Source organism: Opisthorchis viverrini, assembly GCF_000715545.1.
Source record: "Opisthorchis viverrini unplaced genomic scaffold opera_v5_150, whole genome shotgun sequence".
In the NCBI taxonomy this organism is placed as follows: Eukaryota; Metazoa; Platyhelminthes; class Trematoda; order Opisthorchiida; family Opisthorchiidae; genus Opisthorchis; species Opisthorchis viverrini.
In genome coordinates this window covers 188,589-208,982 of record NW_008751806.1, presented here as the reverse complement: position 1 = coordinate 208,982, position 20,394 = coordinate 188,589, and the positions used below count along the sequence as shown (strand labels likewise).

At 45.2% G+C, this 20,394-nt stretch overlaps 1 protein-coding gene across 1 annotated transcript; it reads right to left on the bottom strand.

The window, feature by feature from the left end:
- Nucleotides 1-9,599: 9,599 nt before the first annotated feature.
- On the bottom strand, nucleotides 9,600-18,890 carry T265_06872 (hypothetical protein; the record flags this gene model as incomplete). Its single annotated transcript, XM_009172260.1, has 4 exons — nucleotides 9,600-9,925; nucleotides 11,248-11,400; nucleotides 14,135-15,106; nucleotides 18,558-18,890. The coding sequence occupies 4 exons, from the start codon at nucleotides 18,727-18,729 to the stop codon at nucleotides 9,600-9,602; spliced, it is 1,623 nt and encodes a 540-aa protein (XP_009170524.1).
- Between the last annotated feature and the right edge of the window lie 1,504 nt (nucleotides 18,891-20,394).

Here is a 20,394-nt window from a genome sequence, read left to right as displayed (position 1 = left end):
TCGAGAAATACACTCATTTGCAAATCAATTTGGTTCTCACGAGAGACTCAACTGAATACCATAAACGAGATATTCAGTTGAATCTCTCGTGAGAACCAAATTGATTTGCAAATGAGTGTATTTCTCGGAGACGTTTCTCTCTTTTCTCTCATATTCTCCTGTTACCCTTTCGCATTCGTCGCTTGCATTCACTTTCTAGGTTTGTGACCAAGCTCTTCAAAAATAAATGACAATAGTAAGTGAGTGGGTGAGTAAGTAAGCAATTAACTGGGTTCAAGCGAGAGTGCCTCGGTCTGGGCAATCGATTTTCCTGTATATTTGTGAAGTTTTCAACAGGATGTGAATTCTATTAGACACTTTCTTTTGGATTTCAAAATGGTGAAAATCAGTGTATGATTCATGATAGAATAACGAGAAGCAGGAATAACTCCTCAGGCTATTCTTTTATCGTTCAAAAACAAAGGCGTTGATTGCTCCATTAAAACGTGATCGATAAACTATTCCTTTGCAGAAGGAACGAATAGTCTGCGCCTGATGTCGTGATCTTCAGATGAGGACGGATTTTAAGCTCATTCGTTCTGCTATGGTGCCTTGTACTTGAATAATTTGTTGGTTTGATACGGAAACAGTTGAGTCACCATCTCGGTTTCTCTAACGCCGTCACATTAGTCTGCTTCGCTTAACTGACTGCCATTTCTGATGGAGCCAAGAGTTCACTCACTGAGTTTATAGTGACTGGAATAAACAGCTTTGTGGTCCTAGTGTGTGTCTGATCATCTTGTTGTGATAACGTTAGGCTCGGACTAAAGTCACCTGGTAGCCACCATGACACTGAAAAATGGATTTCAGGGGGTACTTTCCTTTGCAGAAGTGGACAAAAACAAGTCTAAGACAAATCTGCCCAATAAAGAGTCATCTTTTGTGGAGATTTCGTCCTGTAACTGAAGCCAATCTACGCTGAAAAGCCGAGAAGCACTGTACAGCACTGTACTGTACTGTACAGGATGAGCGGCGCTATACCCTGTCTAAGTGCGAGTTAATCACACTGCTGACCAGCCACTCGTGTCCGAACAGTCTAGTGTTCAAACTACTAACCGGGAGGTCGCGGGTTGGAGACTCTTCGGAGTTTCGTGGGATGCGCACTGCTGATGATTCCCAATAAGGATGAAGCAGCTGTACAGTGCCTCTAGGCTTTTCAGCATAGATTAGCTTCACTTACAGGGACGAATTTCCACAAAAATCCCAAATCTCCTCACACTACCAACAAAGAGTCATCTAAAAAATCAATGGGGCTGATTTGTGAGAAACTGTAGAAGTAGATGATTTACAGGACTAGAGGAAATTTCGAGACCATACAGGTCGGAAACTTATCAGAAAATTCCTCGGATCCGTTTGCGGCAAATACGGGGTGAATGGATCTTGGATTATAGTTCTAATGAAAGTGCTTTCTGGTGGAAGCTTAAAAGGTTGACAGGTTTTTCGGATGCTCCATTAAGTCTGTTCGGATGAAGTCAGAGATTTCACAAATTTTCACGTTTTCCGTCGTGGCTTCGGGAAGAAAGGTGCTGGACTATTAAGTGGATTTCGCTCCACGGACGAGAGATAGGATGTCGAGGATAGAGGCCATACGGACCTGAGTATCGATTATCTGCGGCGGCTTGAATATCGCAGTTGAGTACCAATAATCAATCGAGTTGGGTTGTCTACATTTAGTACCTACGCAAAGTGTTAACTCGCGGCTTTTTTTGATAGCATACATGTTTAGTCAAACAAATTTATGCTACATCTAATGTGAAGACTGTATTACTTGATGTTTGATGACATCAGAGAGGGATGACGCCAATCCACCTACCTCAGATTGAAAAAAGTATCCTATCAGTTAAAGCAACCCTTTGTGAGTGATTCAATGTCCTTATGTGTTTGTACTTATGTGCTTGGATATCACCTGAATTTTAGGTGGTCACGGGTAATTAAGGAAAGTACTGGATCATTCATAAAGGAAACTACCCACAAGGTTGCTGAAAACTCTTCGAAGAGTTCTGAGCAACCTTGTGAGTAGTTTCCTTTATGAAAATATACTGCGATATCTCGAATATCGTGCCAACTGAATCATGAGGCGGCCTGTGTGCAGCACATTCAGTTGGAGAACATCATAAACCAAATTGATTTGCAAATGAGTGTATTACTGGTTCCTTCATTTCTTATGAAGGTCAGCATCATATTTACATAGGAAGCAGACAACCGCCACTCAAGCTACTGATGCTTGTGACAGCTGCTTGTTGGGAGATGACTCGAGTCTTCAATATGTATCTACTGACGAAAGAAGTGAGGTTACCTTCAAAAATTCGCCCCGTTTTTCTGACAATGGGACAAGCCCAAAGAGACCAGGAGCTAGTTAACAAGCTAAACATTGGGTCAGAATTCCAGAGTCATTTCTTCCTGCAACAGTATAAAGTGCCCATTCCGGGTAATTATATCGAGTTTGCCATGAAACATAGCCATCAAGCCGATGTTCGGTTGATTCGAAGGCCTAAGCTTGTTGAATAGGTGCCAATCTGTATCGATAAAAACCTACATGTACGACTTCCCTCCGCTAACGAAGTGGAAAAGCGTCGTATCCCCGAACTACAGAGAACGCAATCCGAAACAGCTGCACTTCCAGCAAACTGACGGGAAGCAACTTATTCTGTTATGGGAGACTGAGGTTCTGTTTGGAATCGAGCATTCAAGCGCCGTTTTAGCCGTCTCTTTACATTGAACTGGAACGAAGGCCTCATTCTTTTGAAACGTTTGCCCTATGAATTTCCATGCGATTCCTGAATTGCGAGAAACTGAAACGTATGCCAAACTGTTCCGGACAACGCTAACGTAACCGATGTAACCGACGACACGATGAGGTACGCGAGGTTCTGGGAGGGACTCGCTTTATCCCTTTGACTCTGGTTACCTTGTCGTAAATTTTTTTCTACATCCGTCAGAATTTGTTAATAGAAAATGTCTCACTCGAAATTTGATAACATGTGTTCTTTGTATCAAATTTCGAGGTCACTTGAGAAATCCGTTTCAAAATGTTCATCGAAAATCGATATTTGTTCATTCGCTTTTAGGTGTGTCGCAAGCACATGTGTTTTTCTTATTTGGAAGAGCACTCAGATGTAGTTCTATAATCGCTCTATTTCCTTTAATCAGTTACTTTACAACTATTTTATTAGAATTCTCGTTTGATCAAGAGAGTACGATGATACGCACAACCATTCTTTGCGGGTGTAATTCATGAATGTCAGCTGCGTAGCCTCATCTAAACAGCCTTTCACCAACCCGGCAAACAAGGAAACATTTATTTGACTATAAATGATGGAGTGCCACTGAATACCCGTCAAAATTCAGCTGGAACAAGCCTTTTACAAAGTAGTATTAATAGAGGAAAACGTATCTGGATATCTTGAATATCGTCTCGGCTGCATGTAGAGGCAATCTCTTTCACTGTGGAGATGGTCGGGATTAACCACAAACGGAAAATTCACTCCTATTTCCACCACTTGCAAATGGCTAATTTATTCAGTAACAGTTAGCGAAATGTTTGATCTCGAAAGCACTGTCGAAACCAGCTAAGGAAATGTGCCACGTCCGTACGGATTTCGCACATTCAGCTGGCCTGTGTTATGCTCACTGGACGACCCCAAGACGGTTGTATGGACTACAGACATTGGGAGAAGAATACACTCTTGATCAACTGAAACATTACGAAATGGCCACATGCAACACACAAAATGTCGACCAGTGTTCCCAGTGCTCAACGTTCGTTCAATTTGGAAGCGTATTTCACGGGCATCCGATGAGGAACGCACACACATTCCACCCGAAATTCTGCGACTTAGTTTTGTGCCAAAGGATCAGCTATACGGACAACCCATCCAGCCGTTCCGATCATGGCTAATTTGTAAGCAGATTGAGATTTAATGGGATGATGTAACATGGTACGCATCTGATCCACTGGAAAGACACTGGTAAATGACACCTGTTTTCAAGCTATTTGGGCGATTCCACTCGTGCGCACTGTCTTTGTTCAGTCCAGCACGGATGCCTGCTTTGCATCGACGTGGACATCCATTCATCACTCTTGTGTGAGTACAGATGGACAAGATATCGATCCAACAGTGAAATGATCTTCCTTTTGGCTTTACGGTGCACGTGTTATCGCTTGATCTAGCGTGCAAGTTATTTCTTGTTCTGCCTAAAATAGACGTTATTCATGATCCGTGATGGAGTACTGTCCAGCGGCATTGAAATGGTGCAGGTCGACTGGTTTGGTTGTATGATCGTTTTATTTTTTTGGTTCCGCTATGTGAGTGTTCCGGGTTTACATCTCCCGGACATCGCTCCCAGTGGTTCATAGGTACTTGATGAAAATCAATCAGTCGAACATCCTAACGACAGGCCATTGACTTTTCCGCCCCGAGGACTACTATTATATTACTACTATTCTTGGAGCTGAGACATAGTAAGCCGTTCGTTATTCTAAGTGAAGCCACTCTAAGCAGAAAAGCTCAGAAACACTGCACATCTCTTTCATTCCTACTGATAATCATAACCCGCGCACATCTCACGAAACACCAGGAAGTTTCGAATTCGCAACCTTCCGGTGGTTCATGAGTTGTGTACTGCCTATCAGACAGCTGCACAGTGCTCCTCGGCTTTCAAAAAACAGACTGGCTTCACTTACAAAAAGGAAATCTCAGTTGCAGTTTTCCAGATCTCCTCATGCCACTCCCATTCTTCATTCAACCGATGGGCATGACAGCTTTGAGTACACCCTTAAGTGTTTGCATCACAGGACTGTTTATTCAAGTTTTCTTGCTCTCCGTTCACTTGTGACACGTGTTCGGAGGCCAGACGTCCCGACAAACCGAACATCACATCATTTAGACACATGTCACGTGCAAGACACGGACCAAAAGAAGGCATGCCCTGATTGATCAGAATGCCAGCCAATCCGAGACAAGTACCTGTGACTCGACGTCCCCCCTCACGGAGATTCTGGCACGACCTTATGGAACACTCTGTGACTACCCTATAAATACAGTTGTAATGATTTTCCTTTGTCCATAAAGGGCTGTGTAGAGCTACCGTGCCTTTTGATATACCCTAGTGGGCGGAGCAGGAAGTCAAGGGACCGATACAGAGTTGCACTACCGTTCAGCAAGACACAATACACGTCAACTGCTCCTAATCTGCGACCGACTCAGCACCTGGTACACATCTAGTAAACATTTTGAGTGTAATAAAATAATATTCCGAATTTGTTTATCCTCGTCCCCATGGCGGTCGAGCACGGTTCCATTAGCCGACATACCTTGTTCATATCACTTTTCCTAGGTGACATAAATTGACAGTGGTTATCTGGTTCCACAAAATCTCAAAGCATGCCGAAAGACCGCTGTTCATGGTTGGCGCATTTCAACGAAAACCAACGAAGTTTTGGGTATTGCCTTTTCTACTTGCATTTATGAGAGTCTATCCCAAGGCCAACGCGACACCAGGACGTCTTAACCGATGGTGGATAACCAGTGGTGACGCTGATCTGTGAACCCAACCTAAAAGATGTCACTATCCGAATTAATTAGTCAGCATTATTTAAATGAACGGCCACACTGCGGTGCGACGATTTACTTCAGTAACCCATTGAGCTGTGCCTTAAAATTTGGGCTACTCGAGTAGTCCGAAGCCAAACACTGCTGTCTTGCTGTCTGAGAAATCAAATGAGTTAGTCACACGGGTGATCTGCTTTCACTGCGTTTAGTGCTGCTGATAATCCCGTGACCGGTTGTTGTGTCCGGGTACTACCTGGAGGTTGTCTGGCATTTCCTAAATGTAACATACTACTAAAAAGGTTGCTGGCAATGTACTAGGATACCTTGAGTATCATAACAATGTAAACATGGGACGTCCTGGTTTAGTACATTTAGTCAAAGGAGATAAGCATAAACGAGAAACCCAACTGGATTTGGTTGAGATATCTGTCAAAACCAACATCTTGTTGTCGTCAAGTACTCTATATTGGTGGAAATTCGGGTACGTGCGATCCAATGTTGGCGTGGAGTTTTGTTGACCATTCGTTTTTATACGATCACTATTAATCGTCTAACACATAATCGCAACATCGAAAATAAAGGTGGAGACTCGACCTAGTTGTTTGTCTGTACTACTCTTTCAGCGGGCAATGTGAAACCAGGAAAGTTCTTCGAATCCATTGTAGAAGGAAACTACTAAAAGTTGGCTGAACATGAGATTCAGGTAGGATTCGGTTGAACTTACCATGAAAACCAAATCAGCCTGCATATGAGTGAAGCTCGCGTGCCTCTAATCTTGTTCCGACCGCAGCACAGAGCAGTCCTTTGTAGAGTATTCACAGATTATTGTCCAGATGCTTAATAGGACTGGTGGTCGTTCGGCGACCAGCATTACCTTATGACCTTCAGAGAGACGAGACAGGTAAAAGACTGTACAAGATTTTTGGTTATCCTTATAAGCAGGGTCATATCAACAGAAATTCCTTTATTCGACGACTGCGCAGCTTTACGCGCCCGGCTACCTCGATTTACAAAATGGCACAATGTGCCTTTCAAAGCAACAGCCTTATAGGTTTTGCAATGAGATATGATGCAATAAAACGACACTACTGAAAAGCTGTAAGTAGCTCAGTAAACATGAAGTTTGATTTCAACTGACGTACCCAAAGGTGGACGTGGTTTTCACGATTCGAAACAACTGCCTAGAATTCAGGATATCCCAGTGCGGCAATAAACGAGGTCAAAATGGCAAAATTAGTGTTGTCGGTTAGTAAAATCACAACCCTAAGTAGGAGGGAGTGCGAGCCTGACAGAAAAATGTGGGGATAATGGGAATGTGTCTCAAACCGTTCGGGAAATCAGGCCTATAGTCTTCCTTGAGTGGCAGGAGTCTGCATTCGGAGTACAACCTAACTTAACAACACTTAACAAAGTTTACTTCTTTCCGTTTTGGTTTGAAAATGCAGTGTTGTTCCTGCAAAGAAACACATTACTAAATTATGCAGAGGCTTCGTTCGAAGAGTGTGTCCTGCGGCAAAATTTGCGTTGTTCGGTCATGCACTGGGCATGCCGAATCAGCATTCACCGAAAGCAGTACCGCAAGCAGAGAGGTGGCAAACCCTCGAAAAGGGGGAGGAATATGAAATTAACAAAAGTATGGGTACCGCCGGTGCGATTCGCTTTTCAGGATAGGATGGTGATCGCGCTGCGTGCACGGTCGAAGACGCTGCAAGATATAGCACCTAAAATAACGAATGACAACCGATGAGCGGCAACAACCTTTCGGTGTCTAGCTAATATGGGACCCTAAAGAAACAAAAGGCCTGAGATCTTGTCAGGTTGCCCTAGATAGGAGCAGTCGGGAAGCCAAAGTTTGGTTCGAATCACAAATCGTCCAGTCAAAAAGTTCACACCTCTTGAACGCTGGACGGTCACTCGATGTCAGTGGTGCTCCTCATGTCGCTTTGTATCAGGAGTGCCTAGGGATGTAGGCACCCCAGAGTGGTTGTAATAGGCTAGCACCAAGTTTCACCCCCGTCTTCACAATAAGGCTTCCAAATAGATTATGCTTGTACTTCAGCGAGGCAACACTGTATGAACACTAATGCTGTGCTTTCGACGTTGGTGATAATGAATATAAAATTAGACCAATTATGGGATGTGTATACTGAATAACATAGCATGAAAACGTAACTAATAGCTCTAAACTCCGTGGCGAATGAATTACTCCGTGTTGCTTCATCAAAAAGCGTTCCTCGAGTAATCCTCAAACGTGACACTGGCTCTAACCACTGGGCCATCTCGAGCTTGGTCAATAACAAAATGCATCGTAGAATGGGCTTTTGTCCTTGGGGAGGGGGTTACCATTAGTGGAAGCTATGAACGGATGCCAGAGATGGACACAACTCAGTGGCTAAGGAGCGGGAGGTCTTTTGATCGAACTCAACTTTTGTAGCCTCACTGCTCCTGACTAGATCTGAGGAACCTGGCAGTATCTCAACCCTCGTAATTCCCTGACGGTTCAATGAGTCAAATACAGCTTCCGAGTCAAGAAAGACAAACATGGTTGGTCGCTGGAAGCAATATCGTGGGCAATCAAGCATTCACACACGCGTGACCACCAACTCAGTGGGATCCATTAGAGTTGTGTAGCCAGCGCACTCAAGGTCTATTGTCTCATTTCAACGTAAATCAGATAGCATGGCTTTCAAGATCGATAGAGTATGGTCTCAAATGTCAAAGTGCAGATAAACGGAATGACGATAAAGTGCGCAATCGACTGAAGCACGCTTACTAATGCGGGTGACTGCAGTACTTTATACCATCTCTGTGAGATGTGACCATAACACTATAGATCCCGTACAATTTTTTGGTGCTCTCAAATTTTCGGTAGTAACCACTAGTCCAATAGATGACGTAGTCATGTTGGATCACACTTTTTTCCATGGTGTATGGTCTTTACTTTCGAGTTATCTCCATTGTCAGCTACATCAGGCCCATGGCGCTTGCTTGCCCGAGTTGAGGAGATGGCTCAGCAGTTAGAGCGCGAATTTAAGGATCGGAAGGTCCGTGGTTCGAAACCCGACCGCTGCCTCTCGACTTCCCGTCTGGGCTTGGACAGCCTAGCAGTATCCCAAACCTCATGCTTCTTTCGGGTGACATGGCGTCTAGGAACCTAAAGGGTGTTACAGCTGAACTTACCCGAGCTGTATCGCATGGGGATTCAAATTGATTTGTTTTTGTCCATTTCTAACGCAAGCTTAGTGACAAAACACCATATCACTCTAATACGGACGCCTTAATGTGTCCTCACGGTTGTTGGTACAAGACTTCAGCACAAACAGAATACTGTTACCTACCTTGACCATGGGCACGGTAAAAGTAGGGAAATGCTTGTAGATACATAATGCACTACTCATAAAGTTGCTGAAAATTCTTAGGTAAATGCTTGCTCCAATCATTGCACAGAGCAAGGTATGAATCAGTGAGTGCACAAGCATATTGATAAAAAAAGAATTGTCCATCTGTAACATCCTTGAGGTGCCTAGCTACTGCCGCACCCGAGGGTTGAGATGCTGCCAGTTTTCCAAAGCCTAGAAAGGGGCAGCTGAGATGCGGAGGCTGGGTTCGAACCACGGGCCATTCGGTCAGTATGATCGAGCTTTAACCACCGAGCTATCTAGAGCCCGAACAAACATGTTAATGAAACACTGGTAAGTTGAGTGAAGCTGGCTGGTGTGCCATCAGGTTATAGGAGTTGTGCTATTACTAAGAATATTTCCTTCGAGACCAAGTGATTCTCTGTTCCAACCTGGAGAAAACACGCACCATGCTATAGGAGCATCAACATGCGCCAACACCATTTCAAGACAGTAGCTAGACAACAGAAGTGTGATACAGATGAACGATTATTATTGTTACTATGCTAGTTTGGGCCTCTCTATCGGAAAAGAAACTATTGAACTTGAGAAGTAGTCGGTACTAGTCACCCGGATATCATGAGGAAGTTTTGGGGTTATGCGAAGCTGTTCAGCCGTAACATCCTTCCGGTGCCTGGCTGCCATGCCACGAGGGCTGGGTACTGCCAGGTTGCCCAATCACAGACAGGGGACGTCGAGAAACAGAGGTCGGGTTCGAACCATGGACCTTCCTGTCCGTAAATCCGTGCTCTAACCGTTTGGTGTGAACGTAGAAAACAGTCCAAACTTCGTGTGCAAAACAGTGGTTGACGACGCAGAGTAACTTCTGGTCCACGTGACCATGAAAGGACGATGTCCCCTTCACTGATGGCGAAATGTTTGTAAACCGATTACCATGCTTCGTGAACAGATCAAACAGTCTTGATAATCGTTCAGCTATATCATCCTTTCAGTGCTTAGCTGCCACGCCACTCGAAGGGAGCAGAGGGGCTTAAATACTGCCAGGCTGTCCAAGCCTAGACAGGAGCAGTGGAACTGCTGGAGTTGGGTTCATGCTTTGACCCCTGAGCTCTCTATGCATACATTCCGAATCCCACAATCCAACTCATTCACACCAAGCAACCAGACAGAGTTACACGCTGAACTGTGACCAACGGAACCTGAGTGAGAACTGTCAATTGAAGCATAAGACTGATGACCTTTGGCGTGCTCGAAAGTGCACTGTATCTGGCTGGGAAAGGCTACAACAGCGGGAAGGTTTATTAGGGCACCTAATCGTAGCTCATTTTGAACGACTGTAACCCTAATTTTCATATGCATACCGGTGTTGAGAGGTTTGTAGGCATCTCCTGTCTAATAGTACATATCCTCAGCTCTTGGATGGTTTTCCAACAAGCGATCTTTTGTGCTGCTTTCGCAAACTCCATCATGAATCGAATTCGAAGAACCAAACATTCGTGATGGTCTCTGGGAAATCAGAAATAGTGTGGTGCGATGTGGGTGCAAGAAGCATAAACCTAGACGAAACCAATGTAAATTAGTGCGTTAAGCTCGAATCTTTCTCAGGCTTCTGGTTCTGGCATCCCATGACCCCATTCCCTCAACGATCTCCAGCAATCATGATCAAGGGTGGATACGTACGGGCCAGTTATTTCAAAAACTGAATTCTGGAGATTTGCGATGAGATGACATGTAATGGAATCTAACGCATGCTAATGAGTGTGAAAATACAGACGCAAGTGGAGGTTCCACGCCATGGTGGAATAGAACCAAGATTACTGACTGTACAGTGCTTTCCGAACACACCCACAACGTTCACTTAGGGGAAGACGCTTGCTTCGGAGTTCGCCTACGAACATCTAAATTTCCCACACAGCTCAACTTCCTCAAACAAGTCCAATCATTGAGAAAAATACAGGTGGGCTGATATCAAATTAGACGTTACCACATATGAGTGGTTAACGGGGCTTGTACTGGTAATAACTGAACTTGGAAGAACAGACAAAGCATGAGGATAACTTTCAGCAGTTTTCAGAGTCTTCCTTCTTATTGGGGATCAGTTGTACAGCTTTGCCCCACCAACAGTCCGAAATGAAATCAAAAGCATCCGGAGAAAAAACGGATGTATTTGGCCATCCTCCTGGGAGACATTTTCGTCCGGAAGCTGCGAAGAGTAGTGCGATCCATCCGTGAAGTTCTCGATCCCCAGCATTGAATAAGACAGTGGCAAGTGTGAGACCTCCAGCTAGGTCATTCACTTGTATTCAGTGATCTTCGTCGTTTCCACTTGCGCCGCCATTGAGACCGTTCCCAACGCTTCGTGGCCTCTTCTAAGTACAGAAGGGTTTGAATGCGATTGAGGAATTGATCCGTTGCTCCGTTCATAGGATCAGTATAGTGGGGTGAGGCATCTGAAATAGACGAACAGTGCTCGTTTCATTACCGAGGGCAAAGCTTGATATAAGGTGCCGGGTCGGATTAAGGATCGCACCAAAGAGAGCGAATACCACCGATCTAACAAAAAACCAGTTGCGCAAAATGATGGCTCGATGGATTTGTGACCAAAACGGATCCAGTGGACTATTGTTCGGGCCCTACGGCGAGGAGCGCTGACCGGAGACACCGTAGAGACGAGATAGGTGTCTATGGCTGTTCATGATTGGGTGAAAAGTCACGATTACTAAACCCTACTCCACATATATGATTGGTGGTAGATCATTTCTGGTACGTAAGCCAGTAGGCTGCCGGGTGTAAGTCTTGGTGAGGCATGCCTGGCATGACGCTAATTGCGATAGCAGTTGTAGCAGCCTCATATCACCTGATTTACCGGCGCACCACGGCGGTCAGTGACCTGGTCTAGATCACGTGATATGAGCAGATAGGTGAAAGGATGAGTAACCTTTCTGGCATGACGCTAATTTCGATAGCAGCTGTAGCAGCCTCATAGCACCTGATTTACCGGCGCATCACGGCGGTCACTGACCGGGTCTAGATCACGTGATAAGAGCAGATAGGTGAAAGGATGAGTAACCTTTGAGAAAGTACACGGACCTTGTCCGAGTCCATATAGGCGATTGGGACAGCACTGGGTATCCAGGTTAGATCCGTTCCAAAGCATGTACTCCTTGACAAATGGTCTTTAAGCCATATCATTTCTACTTATCTAGCAAAATTACCTCTTCGTGATAAATCCAAGACAAGATGTGTATGTTCGCACTCAGCAGTTAGCTTGTCACACCGTGAATTAGGCAAACAGCTCCGAAGAGGCTATTTATTTTGGCGATTGAGTAAAATCCAAATCTAAGTCAATATTGACATTCACAGTAGTATGGGGAAAATCTGACCCTATTTAATTCTCTCGTAAGGTTATTCAGAATCACCGCCGTTCAGTCGAAACATCTTTTGGGTGCCTAGGTACCATACCACCCGAGGGAAACACAAGGGCCAAGATACTGCTAACTTGTCCACGCTGGGGTTGGGTGCAAACCACGGACCTTCCGGGCAGTAAGTTGACGCCTTAACCACTGAGCTAGCGAAGCTAATTCATAATCCTTGTAGGCACCAGCAATTAATACAAGGCCAAAGAAGGTATTCACTCCCAAGCAGTTCGTTTTCTCCCGTTCGACATTTTTTAGGCTTTGGTGATTGGGTTTTGTCGGAGACTTTACCCTCAAACATGAGGTCGGTATACCCCAGACGAACCATCATTTCATTTCCGGGATTCTCACTTCACTTAATGCCACCCGGTACTGAACCAACCATATTTCGACCAGACTGTCCGAATCATAAGCGACGCTTACCATCAATGTATATTGCCTGGGACGGATCGATGTGAAAAGGTTGCTAGATCATCGATAACTTCTGGATCCAGCAAACCTTCTTTAGGTAGGTGGATCAAATGTTCGCTCAATCCACTGACGCAATCTTCATCCATAGAGCACTCCCTGCTGTACAGATAACAGAATCATTGACGCTCATCTTCTGGCTGTTGATTACAACCAATGCTGCCATTTGTACCCAGATTTACTGCACTCAGAGAGAAACAACTTGTGGGTTTGCCAACTAGCCTCACTTGCATTCCAATTCGGTTTTCAGGACAGACTTGACTTAGTCACAGCTGAACCGTTCATTTATGACAACCCTCAACTGAATGTGTTACATTGGGACCGCCTCACGTTTCATTTGGTACGATAATAAAAATTTTATAGTACATTTTCGTGCCAGAACATTACTCATCACGTTCTTGAACACACGTTCTTGACAAACACAATCCGTTTCGTCCTTCCTGAAGCTCAACGGCAATGAGTGTGGCAGTTTCTCTCAGCTTTATATTCATATTCGACTTCGGCTGTAGCACCCTTTCAGCGATGAGTGTGGCAGTTTCTCTCAGCTTTGTATTCATATTCGACTTCGACTGTAGCACCCTTTCAGCGCCTAGCTGCTATAACAACGGCAGGAAAGCACGAGGGATGGGTTGCTGCGAGGTTGCCCACCCCTAATAGGAGCTGTCGAGATGCTGATGTTGGGTTGGAACCACGGACCTTCCGGTCCATAAGTTGGCGCCTTAACCACTGAGCTTTCTCGAGCCTCAGAATGTGACAGATGACCTGTCATCGGAAGTCGGGGCTAGTGGGTCTCAAGCCAGATGGCGGTTCTAGGGCAGAGTGTTTGGTTTTTGTGGGCTTTACGACCTACCGGCTAGTCGCCAAACGGTCCACAAAGATGCCCTGCCATGCTGTTAACTCCGACCGGTGCACAGAATCCGAGCATACTGCGCGTCCTCATTTTTGGCTCATAGGGGGGAGCAGGTTAAGAGCTGAGTTTATACTTAAACACTAGTATCAATGCTTTGGAGGTGATGCCTTCATCTGGAGCATGCAAAGTGGGGAAGCTCGAAAGCCCTTGTTAAGCCGCCTATCCGACTATCGTTGCAAACTTGATTTGGTAGTCGAGCAACGCCCTTGTTTCGACAAAGTAAGCGACAATCTCCAATCTAGCAAGCGGCAAATTTTGAATAGGCTACAGTCCAGTCGCAAAGCTTATCCAACAAACAAAAAACTGGAAATCTTATTGTTCCCATTCACAGGACATTATTTCTATAACCTGTAGCAACTTGTGTCTAACAAGTGGATCCACTTTACTTACCTGTATACTTTAGGCGAGTCGTACCCTGAACGAAAGGTAATCTTGTGAAAGCAGGTGTCTTAGTATACGATTCAAGTAGGGTCCGTGGCTTGGAAGGAAGTTTGCACTTTTGTCCGACGAGACAAGCCAATGCTTTGTCTGGCTGACCATGTCTTTGGGTAATGCGGTTTCCTGAGTGGCTTGAGCACGGAGAAGTCTTGAAAGTACGATTATTGTTTCGTTCCCGTCTACGTTCTCTGTCTGGATTTTGAAAAGAAGTGAAGCTCACTTTATTACCTGTATACTTTAGGCGAGTCGTACCCTGAACGAAAGGTAATCTTGTGAAAGCAGGTGTCTTAGTATACGATTCAAGTAGGGTCCGTGGCTTGGAAGGAAGTTTGCACTTTTGTCCGACGAGACAAGCCAATGCTTTGTCTGGCTGACCATGTCTTTGGGTAATGCGGTTTCCTGAGTGGCTTGAGCACGGAGAAGCCTTGAAAGTACGATTATTGTTTCGTTCCCGTCTACGTTCTCTGTCTGGATTTTGAAAAGAAGTGAAGTCACGGAACTGGGTTGAATTGGGTTCTACTTCCTGGTGATTGGACTCCGTTAACGGCTGTAGGTTACGACCGGAAATGCTAAGCAGATCCATGTGATACCTTATATCCACCGTATTCACATCGTTGTCTGAATCCATACAATTCCATTCAGTGTGACCAGTTTGTGCACACCACAGAGCAGCCCAAGAGCTCCCACGTGCTTTGAAGTTCAAGCGGCTACAGCGCTCCGGAGTATTGAGTTCGCATGTACACCTAATTGAAGTGGAAGAATCAGACGGTTCTGAGGGCCGCGAATTGGTCCCGTTGCTTACAGAGACAAGTGGGGCTTCTGGCAACGCAGGAAGTGGAGATCGCTGACCACATTTGGTATCCATGGCTTGCGCAGAAATGCCCGCGTTCATTGGTTTCACACATTCTGAATTTCGCCACAGATCTGATAGTGAAAAAATCGATTTCATTGGAGTTGGATAATCAAGTATAAGTGGAATCGAGCTGCAGAGAATCAGTAAACTAGATAGAATCTACTCTGATGCAAACCCTCAACTGAGAAGTTAGTTTTATTCGGGAAAACACCCCGTAGAAGATAAAGCTCGACCAGAAATCAACATGCGTAAATGGCTCACATCACAGGTTGATTTCACAACTTGAGTTCTCGAAAAACTGCTAACAGGGTTTCTGAAACGAGCACTGAGTGGAAAGGGCATTCGTATCAGATCTAGCTCCTCTACTGTACATGAGATGTATCAAGTCAGTCTTAAGAAACGGTGAACTGCATTCAGAACTAAGTTGTTCTGCTGGAAACATGACCGTTTTAGTGTAGGGGGGGGGGGGAAACGATCCACCAAGTCCATAGTAACTGATAGTTTCGCGTTAATCGGATAGCACTTCAATTTTTCCACCAGTGATATTGGCAAAGAGTGAAACATCAGACATAGATTCGAAGCAGCGGCGATAGCCTAGTCACTTCTTAACTAGTAGGACAGTTAGAATATGCCTCAAAGATGTTCTAAATTTGGAATAACCGAAAACAATGTCAAAAGAAATGGCCTTTTCCAAGGCACAACAAGAGTTCGCTACGGAAGAGATTTCACATCCTAACTTTCCGTTCAAAAGTGCTATCCAGTTAGGCTGACAAAAGCACTAGACTTCACAAAACAGGGCGGCCCCTGTCACCGCGCCCCGTTACTGTTTCATGGGTAGTCCACTATTAACATGGAAGACCAAATGCCAGTCAAAGCCAAAAATGTGACAGTACATTCCTTTTTTGCGCAGTTGAAGATGTTGGTCGAACGACAGCTATTCTAAAGAATAAAGGAACATCCACCATCCAGCCTGAGAAATGACAATAAGGCGTCACATATGTAGCGCGACGGGCTGGCATTTTGTCGAGTTGGTCCTGAAAGCGAAGTCAATCTATGTCGAAGAGTGTTGTACATCTGTCTCGTTCTTATTAGGATGCGTAAGCAGCACGCAACTCACGAATCCCAGAGATTCGGACCCGCAACCTCCCTTGTACCATTCGAAGGCTAAACCGTTCGGATGGTCAGCATTGTGCTTAACTGAGTTCAGACAGGACATGGGGCGAGATGATTCAGTGGTTAGAGCGTAAATTTGCTGACCGGAAGGCTCGAGGTGCAAACCTGACCTCTTCATCCCCACTTCTCCTGTCCAGACTTGGGCAGCTTGGCAGTATCCCAGCCCTCGTGCTTTCTTCGGGTGGCATGGCAGCTAGGTACTGAAAGGCTGTTACAGCTCAACCGTTTATTTAGTTTGTTTATAGACAGGACATAGCGCGACTCAGCCACTTCGACCTCCATCCTCGAGTGGCGACTTCTTGGATTGGAGTTTCGCTTGCCGTACAAGTTATTTGTAATTCGTACACTTCCAAAATCTTCTTATACTATCGGCAAACCGTAAGTGATTTAGGTGTAAGAATGGCTCACATAACGAGTGCTACAAGACTGAGTGCACCAATTCTCTATTGGCCAAAACACTTCAGCTGTTTTCACTGTAAATATTTGGCGATCTGAACAGTCGCAATATGAAGGCCTAACGAGGTATTATCGGAAACATACATTTGTACTCCATCCTCCGAAGGCAAACCACAAAAGCGTGAGCTGTCGCCGACGATAGAGCGTTCCTAGAAGTTCAAAGGGGCCCTTCCGTGTGACTGAGCTTTAAGGAATGGCTGAATACAGTTCTATGTAGTGCCACAAGATGAAGGTCTCTGTCTTAAATTCAGCCACGAAAAGTGTGAAGTAGGAAGCTCCAACCGAACCAACTGTCCAGTCTACTTTACCAAACAATCCCACACCTCTGCATATCGTCTGTACAAATGAATACACCTGACCATGAATATCGCACGAACGGGATATTTAGCCAGACTCACTGTCAAGTTGTGCAACCTCACAAACTTGCGAGGGACTTATAATGCTGCCTATCGAACAGAATAACGAGCCGTCAGTGCAGCGTCTTCCACACACATGCCTGTTGAAGGGATGATTCAGGGGGAGCACGGATAATCGCGCTGCTACTGTTGAAAAGATGAAATTAGGTTATCTGTCCACTGTCGTCCTGAACAAAATATACTGGGTAAATCAACAGCCGGCGGCGCGAATATTCATGCAGAATCCGAATTCTCTGCGTGCTTGGGAATGCATCGAAATATTAGTAGCTTGGGTGCGTTTGCTGGTAGTTGTCCTGTTAACCGAGATTGGCAGTTAGCTTTCAAACGTTTCGTCAACAATCGTCACCACTATTGGTATACTGTTGTCCACCAATGAGGTCATTATCCCTGCTTCCGGATCTCTGGTCATCACAATGTCCTAACACAGACTTGTGTAATACATGCGTGATGTAGTGATAACGTCCGTATACAACTGAAAGCGATTCGTTTGATACCGTGGATGGGCCCACGCGGAAGTTCTGGATGCATGGTGACATGTAAGGCCGAAACTCACACGTAAATTAGTGGTACTATGCGAAGACTTCAACTTTTAGTACTGATACATGGACGACTTCGAATACTCGAAAATGTGCTAGCTTCCGAATTTAGTTTGGATTGGCCTGAATATCACCTCGCAGCCTTTCAGGAGATCGTCATGGGAGTTCTGTGCACACAGAATCATATCTGGTGGAGGATGGCCGGGAACTTGAACGAAAGTGAGGAAAATAAAGAAAACTCACTGATATTACGGCGTTTCGTACAATGTATCACCTGCACCGTAAGGTTAGTTGTTTTGTAAACACACAAGGTGGTTCGATTTTGCCTATACCCGATGACAAAACCAGGCCTCGACTGTGAATAATTGACAATCCCCGACCTGCTACAAAGTAAACCGATTTAAGTACCACGGGTGTTCATCTGGTGGTCAGTGCTCAGTCTTTTAAAAAAACATTTTACACTGATTCTTTTGCAGTCTGAATTCATGCACTAACCGGTTCATGAAACGAGGCAGGTGACAAATACCACGAGGTGAAGCTGTGCACATGTGAAGTGCCAAAATGCTTTGTGGAGGAACGTTTCGATCTGGTGGTACTGTGTTCACCACCCCTTATTCGGATCACTTACGTGTCAGTGGCTATTATGAGGAAGTGAACAGTGCAACAGTCTTTTTCTCTTGAAAACGACCTCGAAAAGGCAGAGTAATAGAGTGTACTGAAGATGTGATTGAATAGTGGGGGGAACAGTAGCCTGATACGTGTGAATATCTTGCGAAGCCAAATGGCCGAACTAGAGGGGATCGTTACGGAGAAGCCTGTCAGATAATTATTCCACATGTGATTTATATCTCTTGTTCAAGGAAATTACCGCCCTCTGATAATGAATGTTCTAGACAGCTTCATAAGAAAACTGTAATAAAACATCAGAAACAGAAACGCACCAGAGTGAAGCATACGGTTGGTAGCTGGGTAATTTTGATTTTTCACCGGATTGACATATTTTGTCCATCCAACTGGCTTTTGTTTTTCCAGAGGATCAGTACGAGCATTCATAGCTGTGTGAGGGTCTCCATGAGCTGATCGACTGCCCCTCCTGATTGATTTGTGGTTCATAAGTCATCGTTGCACACCCCATTTTGAGAGCGGTCTTCTGACTCCAAAAGTTGTTAATTTGAATTCATACATGTTTTCAGCGTGAGTTTGTTACTAAGGTTTAACTGTTATGGGGCCGTTCGAACGCGAAGTGAATAGGACCTGAAAGGGATACGGCAAAAAAGACCAAATCCAAGTTTTATCTGATATTCCACCCAGGCGGTGGGCGCTTCACTCATAGTGAATATGGGATGCAAGGTAGTTGGCAGCGAAAAGGTAACAGAAGAATAAGAGTATGATCTGAACTGTGGTTGAAACCGGTGTTTTATGTCACCTGGTTCACCTCTCGAATTTAATGGCTTCCAAACAAGGGCACTGGCATATTCATGAAGCCTGGACAGTTCCGTGCGACAGCCAGCTACAGCGGAAGGATGGCTAGATGGCTCACTGGTTAGAGCGCGAATTTACTGACCGGTAGGTCAGTGGTTAGAACCAGGCCCCTGCATCTCGACTTCTCCTATCTAGGCTTGGGCAACCTGGCAGTATCCTAGCCCTCGTGCAACCTTCGGGTGGCATGGCCGTTGGGCTCCGAAAGGGTGTTGCAGCTGAACGCTTTTATATTCAGCCCCAGCGTCCTCGTCACATCCACTCTTGTCAAGGCGGAACTACGAACAGCCTCTGGCCGAATTAGTCTTCAGGGTGGAGGACACTCAACTCTTGCACAAGATCAACCCATTCTGGGCATTGAGGCCCGACGAGGTCCATCCAAGGATCCTGAAGGAAACGTCGTCTACACTGGCAAATCATTTATACCTGGTGTTTCGTCAGTCGCTTTACAAAGGTCGCCCTCCCTCTTCTTGAAAAGAAGCGATTGTCACGCCAATCTACAAAACTGGTGACCGACTATCGCCTGGCAGCTACAGACCTATAAGCCTCACTAGCATGCCGTGCAAGGTGATGGAACTCATTCTGAAGCGAGCTATGCTAGATCACCTTACTTCCAGCTATCTGATATCTCCATCTCAACAGAACCGTTCTTGTGTCACAAACATGCTCATGTTTATAGACAGCTTTTTCAGGCCAAGGACGAAGGACCCATATCGGATGCCTTATTTTTTACTTCTCCAGGGCATTTGATCGAGTCAGACATTCCGATGATCCGAAAACCCGAGTTACTGGACTCAAAAGAAAGTTTTACACTGGTGCAAGGCGTTTCCATCAGACAGATGGTTCCGAGTGAAAGTATGCCCGGTCTACTCGCCTTCAGCGCTGACCTCCATTGTGGTTCCTTAAGGCTCTGATTTGGGACCACTGCTGTTCTGATGCAGGTCAGTGACCTTCCACATGTTCTTCAAGTTCATGTATACATTTTGCGGACGGCTTGAAATCCTGTAGCACTAATGCCAGTGCCCTCCAAGTGGATGTAGACGTTGCAAATTAGTGGTCGCTGGACTGGTAACTTACTATAGGTGGTAAAAGGTTTGTCGACGTATCATTCAGAGGAGACCCGGCGAACGTCTTTGTCTTGCATGGTGAGAATAAACCTGAACGGCTTTCGAGGATGGACGCAAAAAAGGAGTTATTTATCTGGCTTCCTTCAAACATGTCCCTCTCACTGCACCATGCCCAGGAGGCATTCGGCGTACTTTCTCTCGTAAAACTTACGTGCACTTCCAAATGCTCACC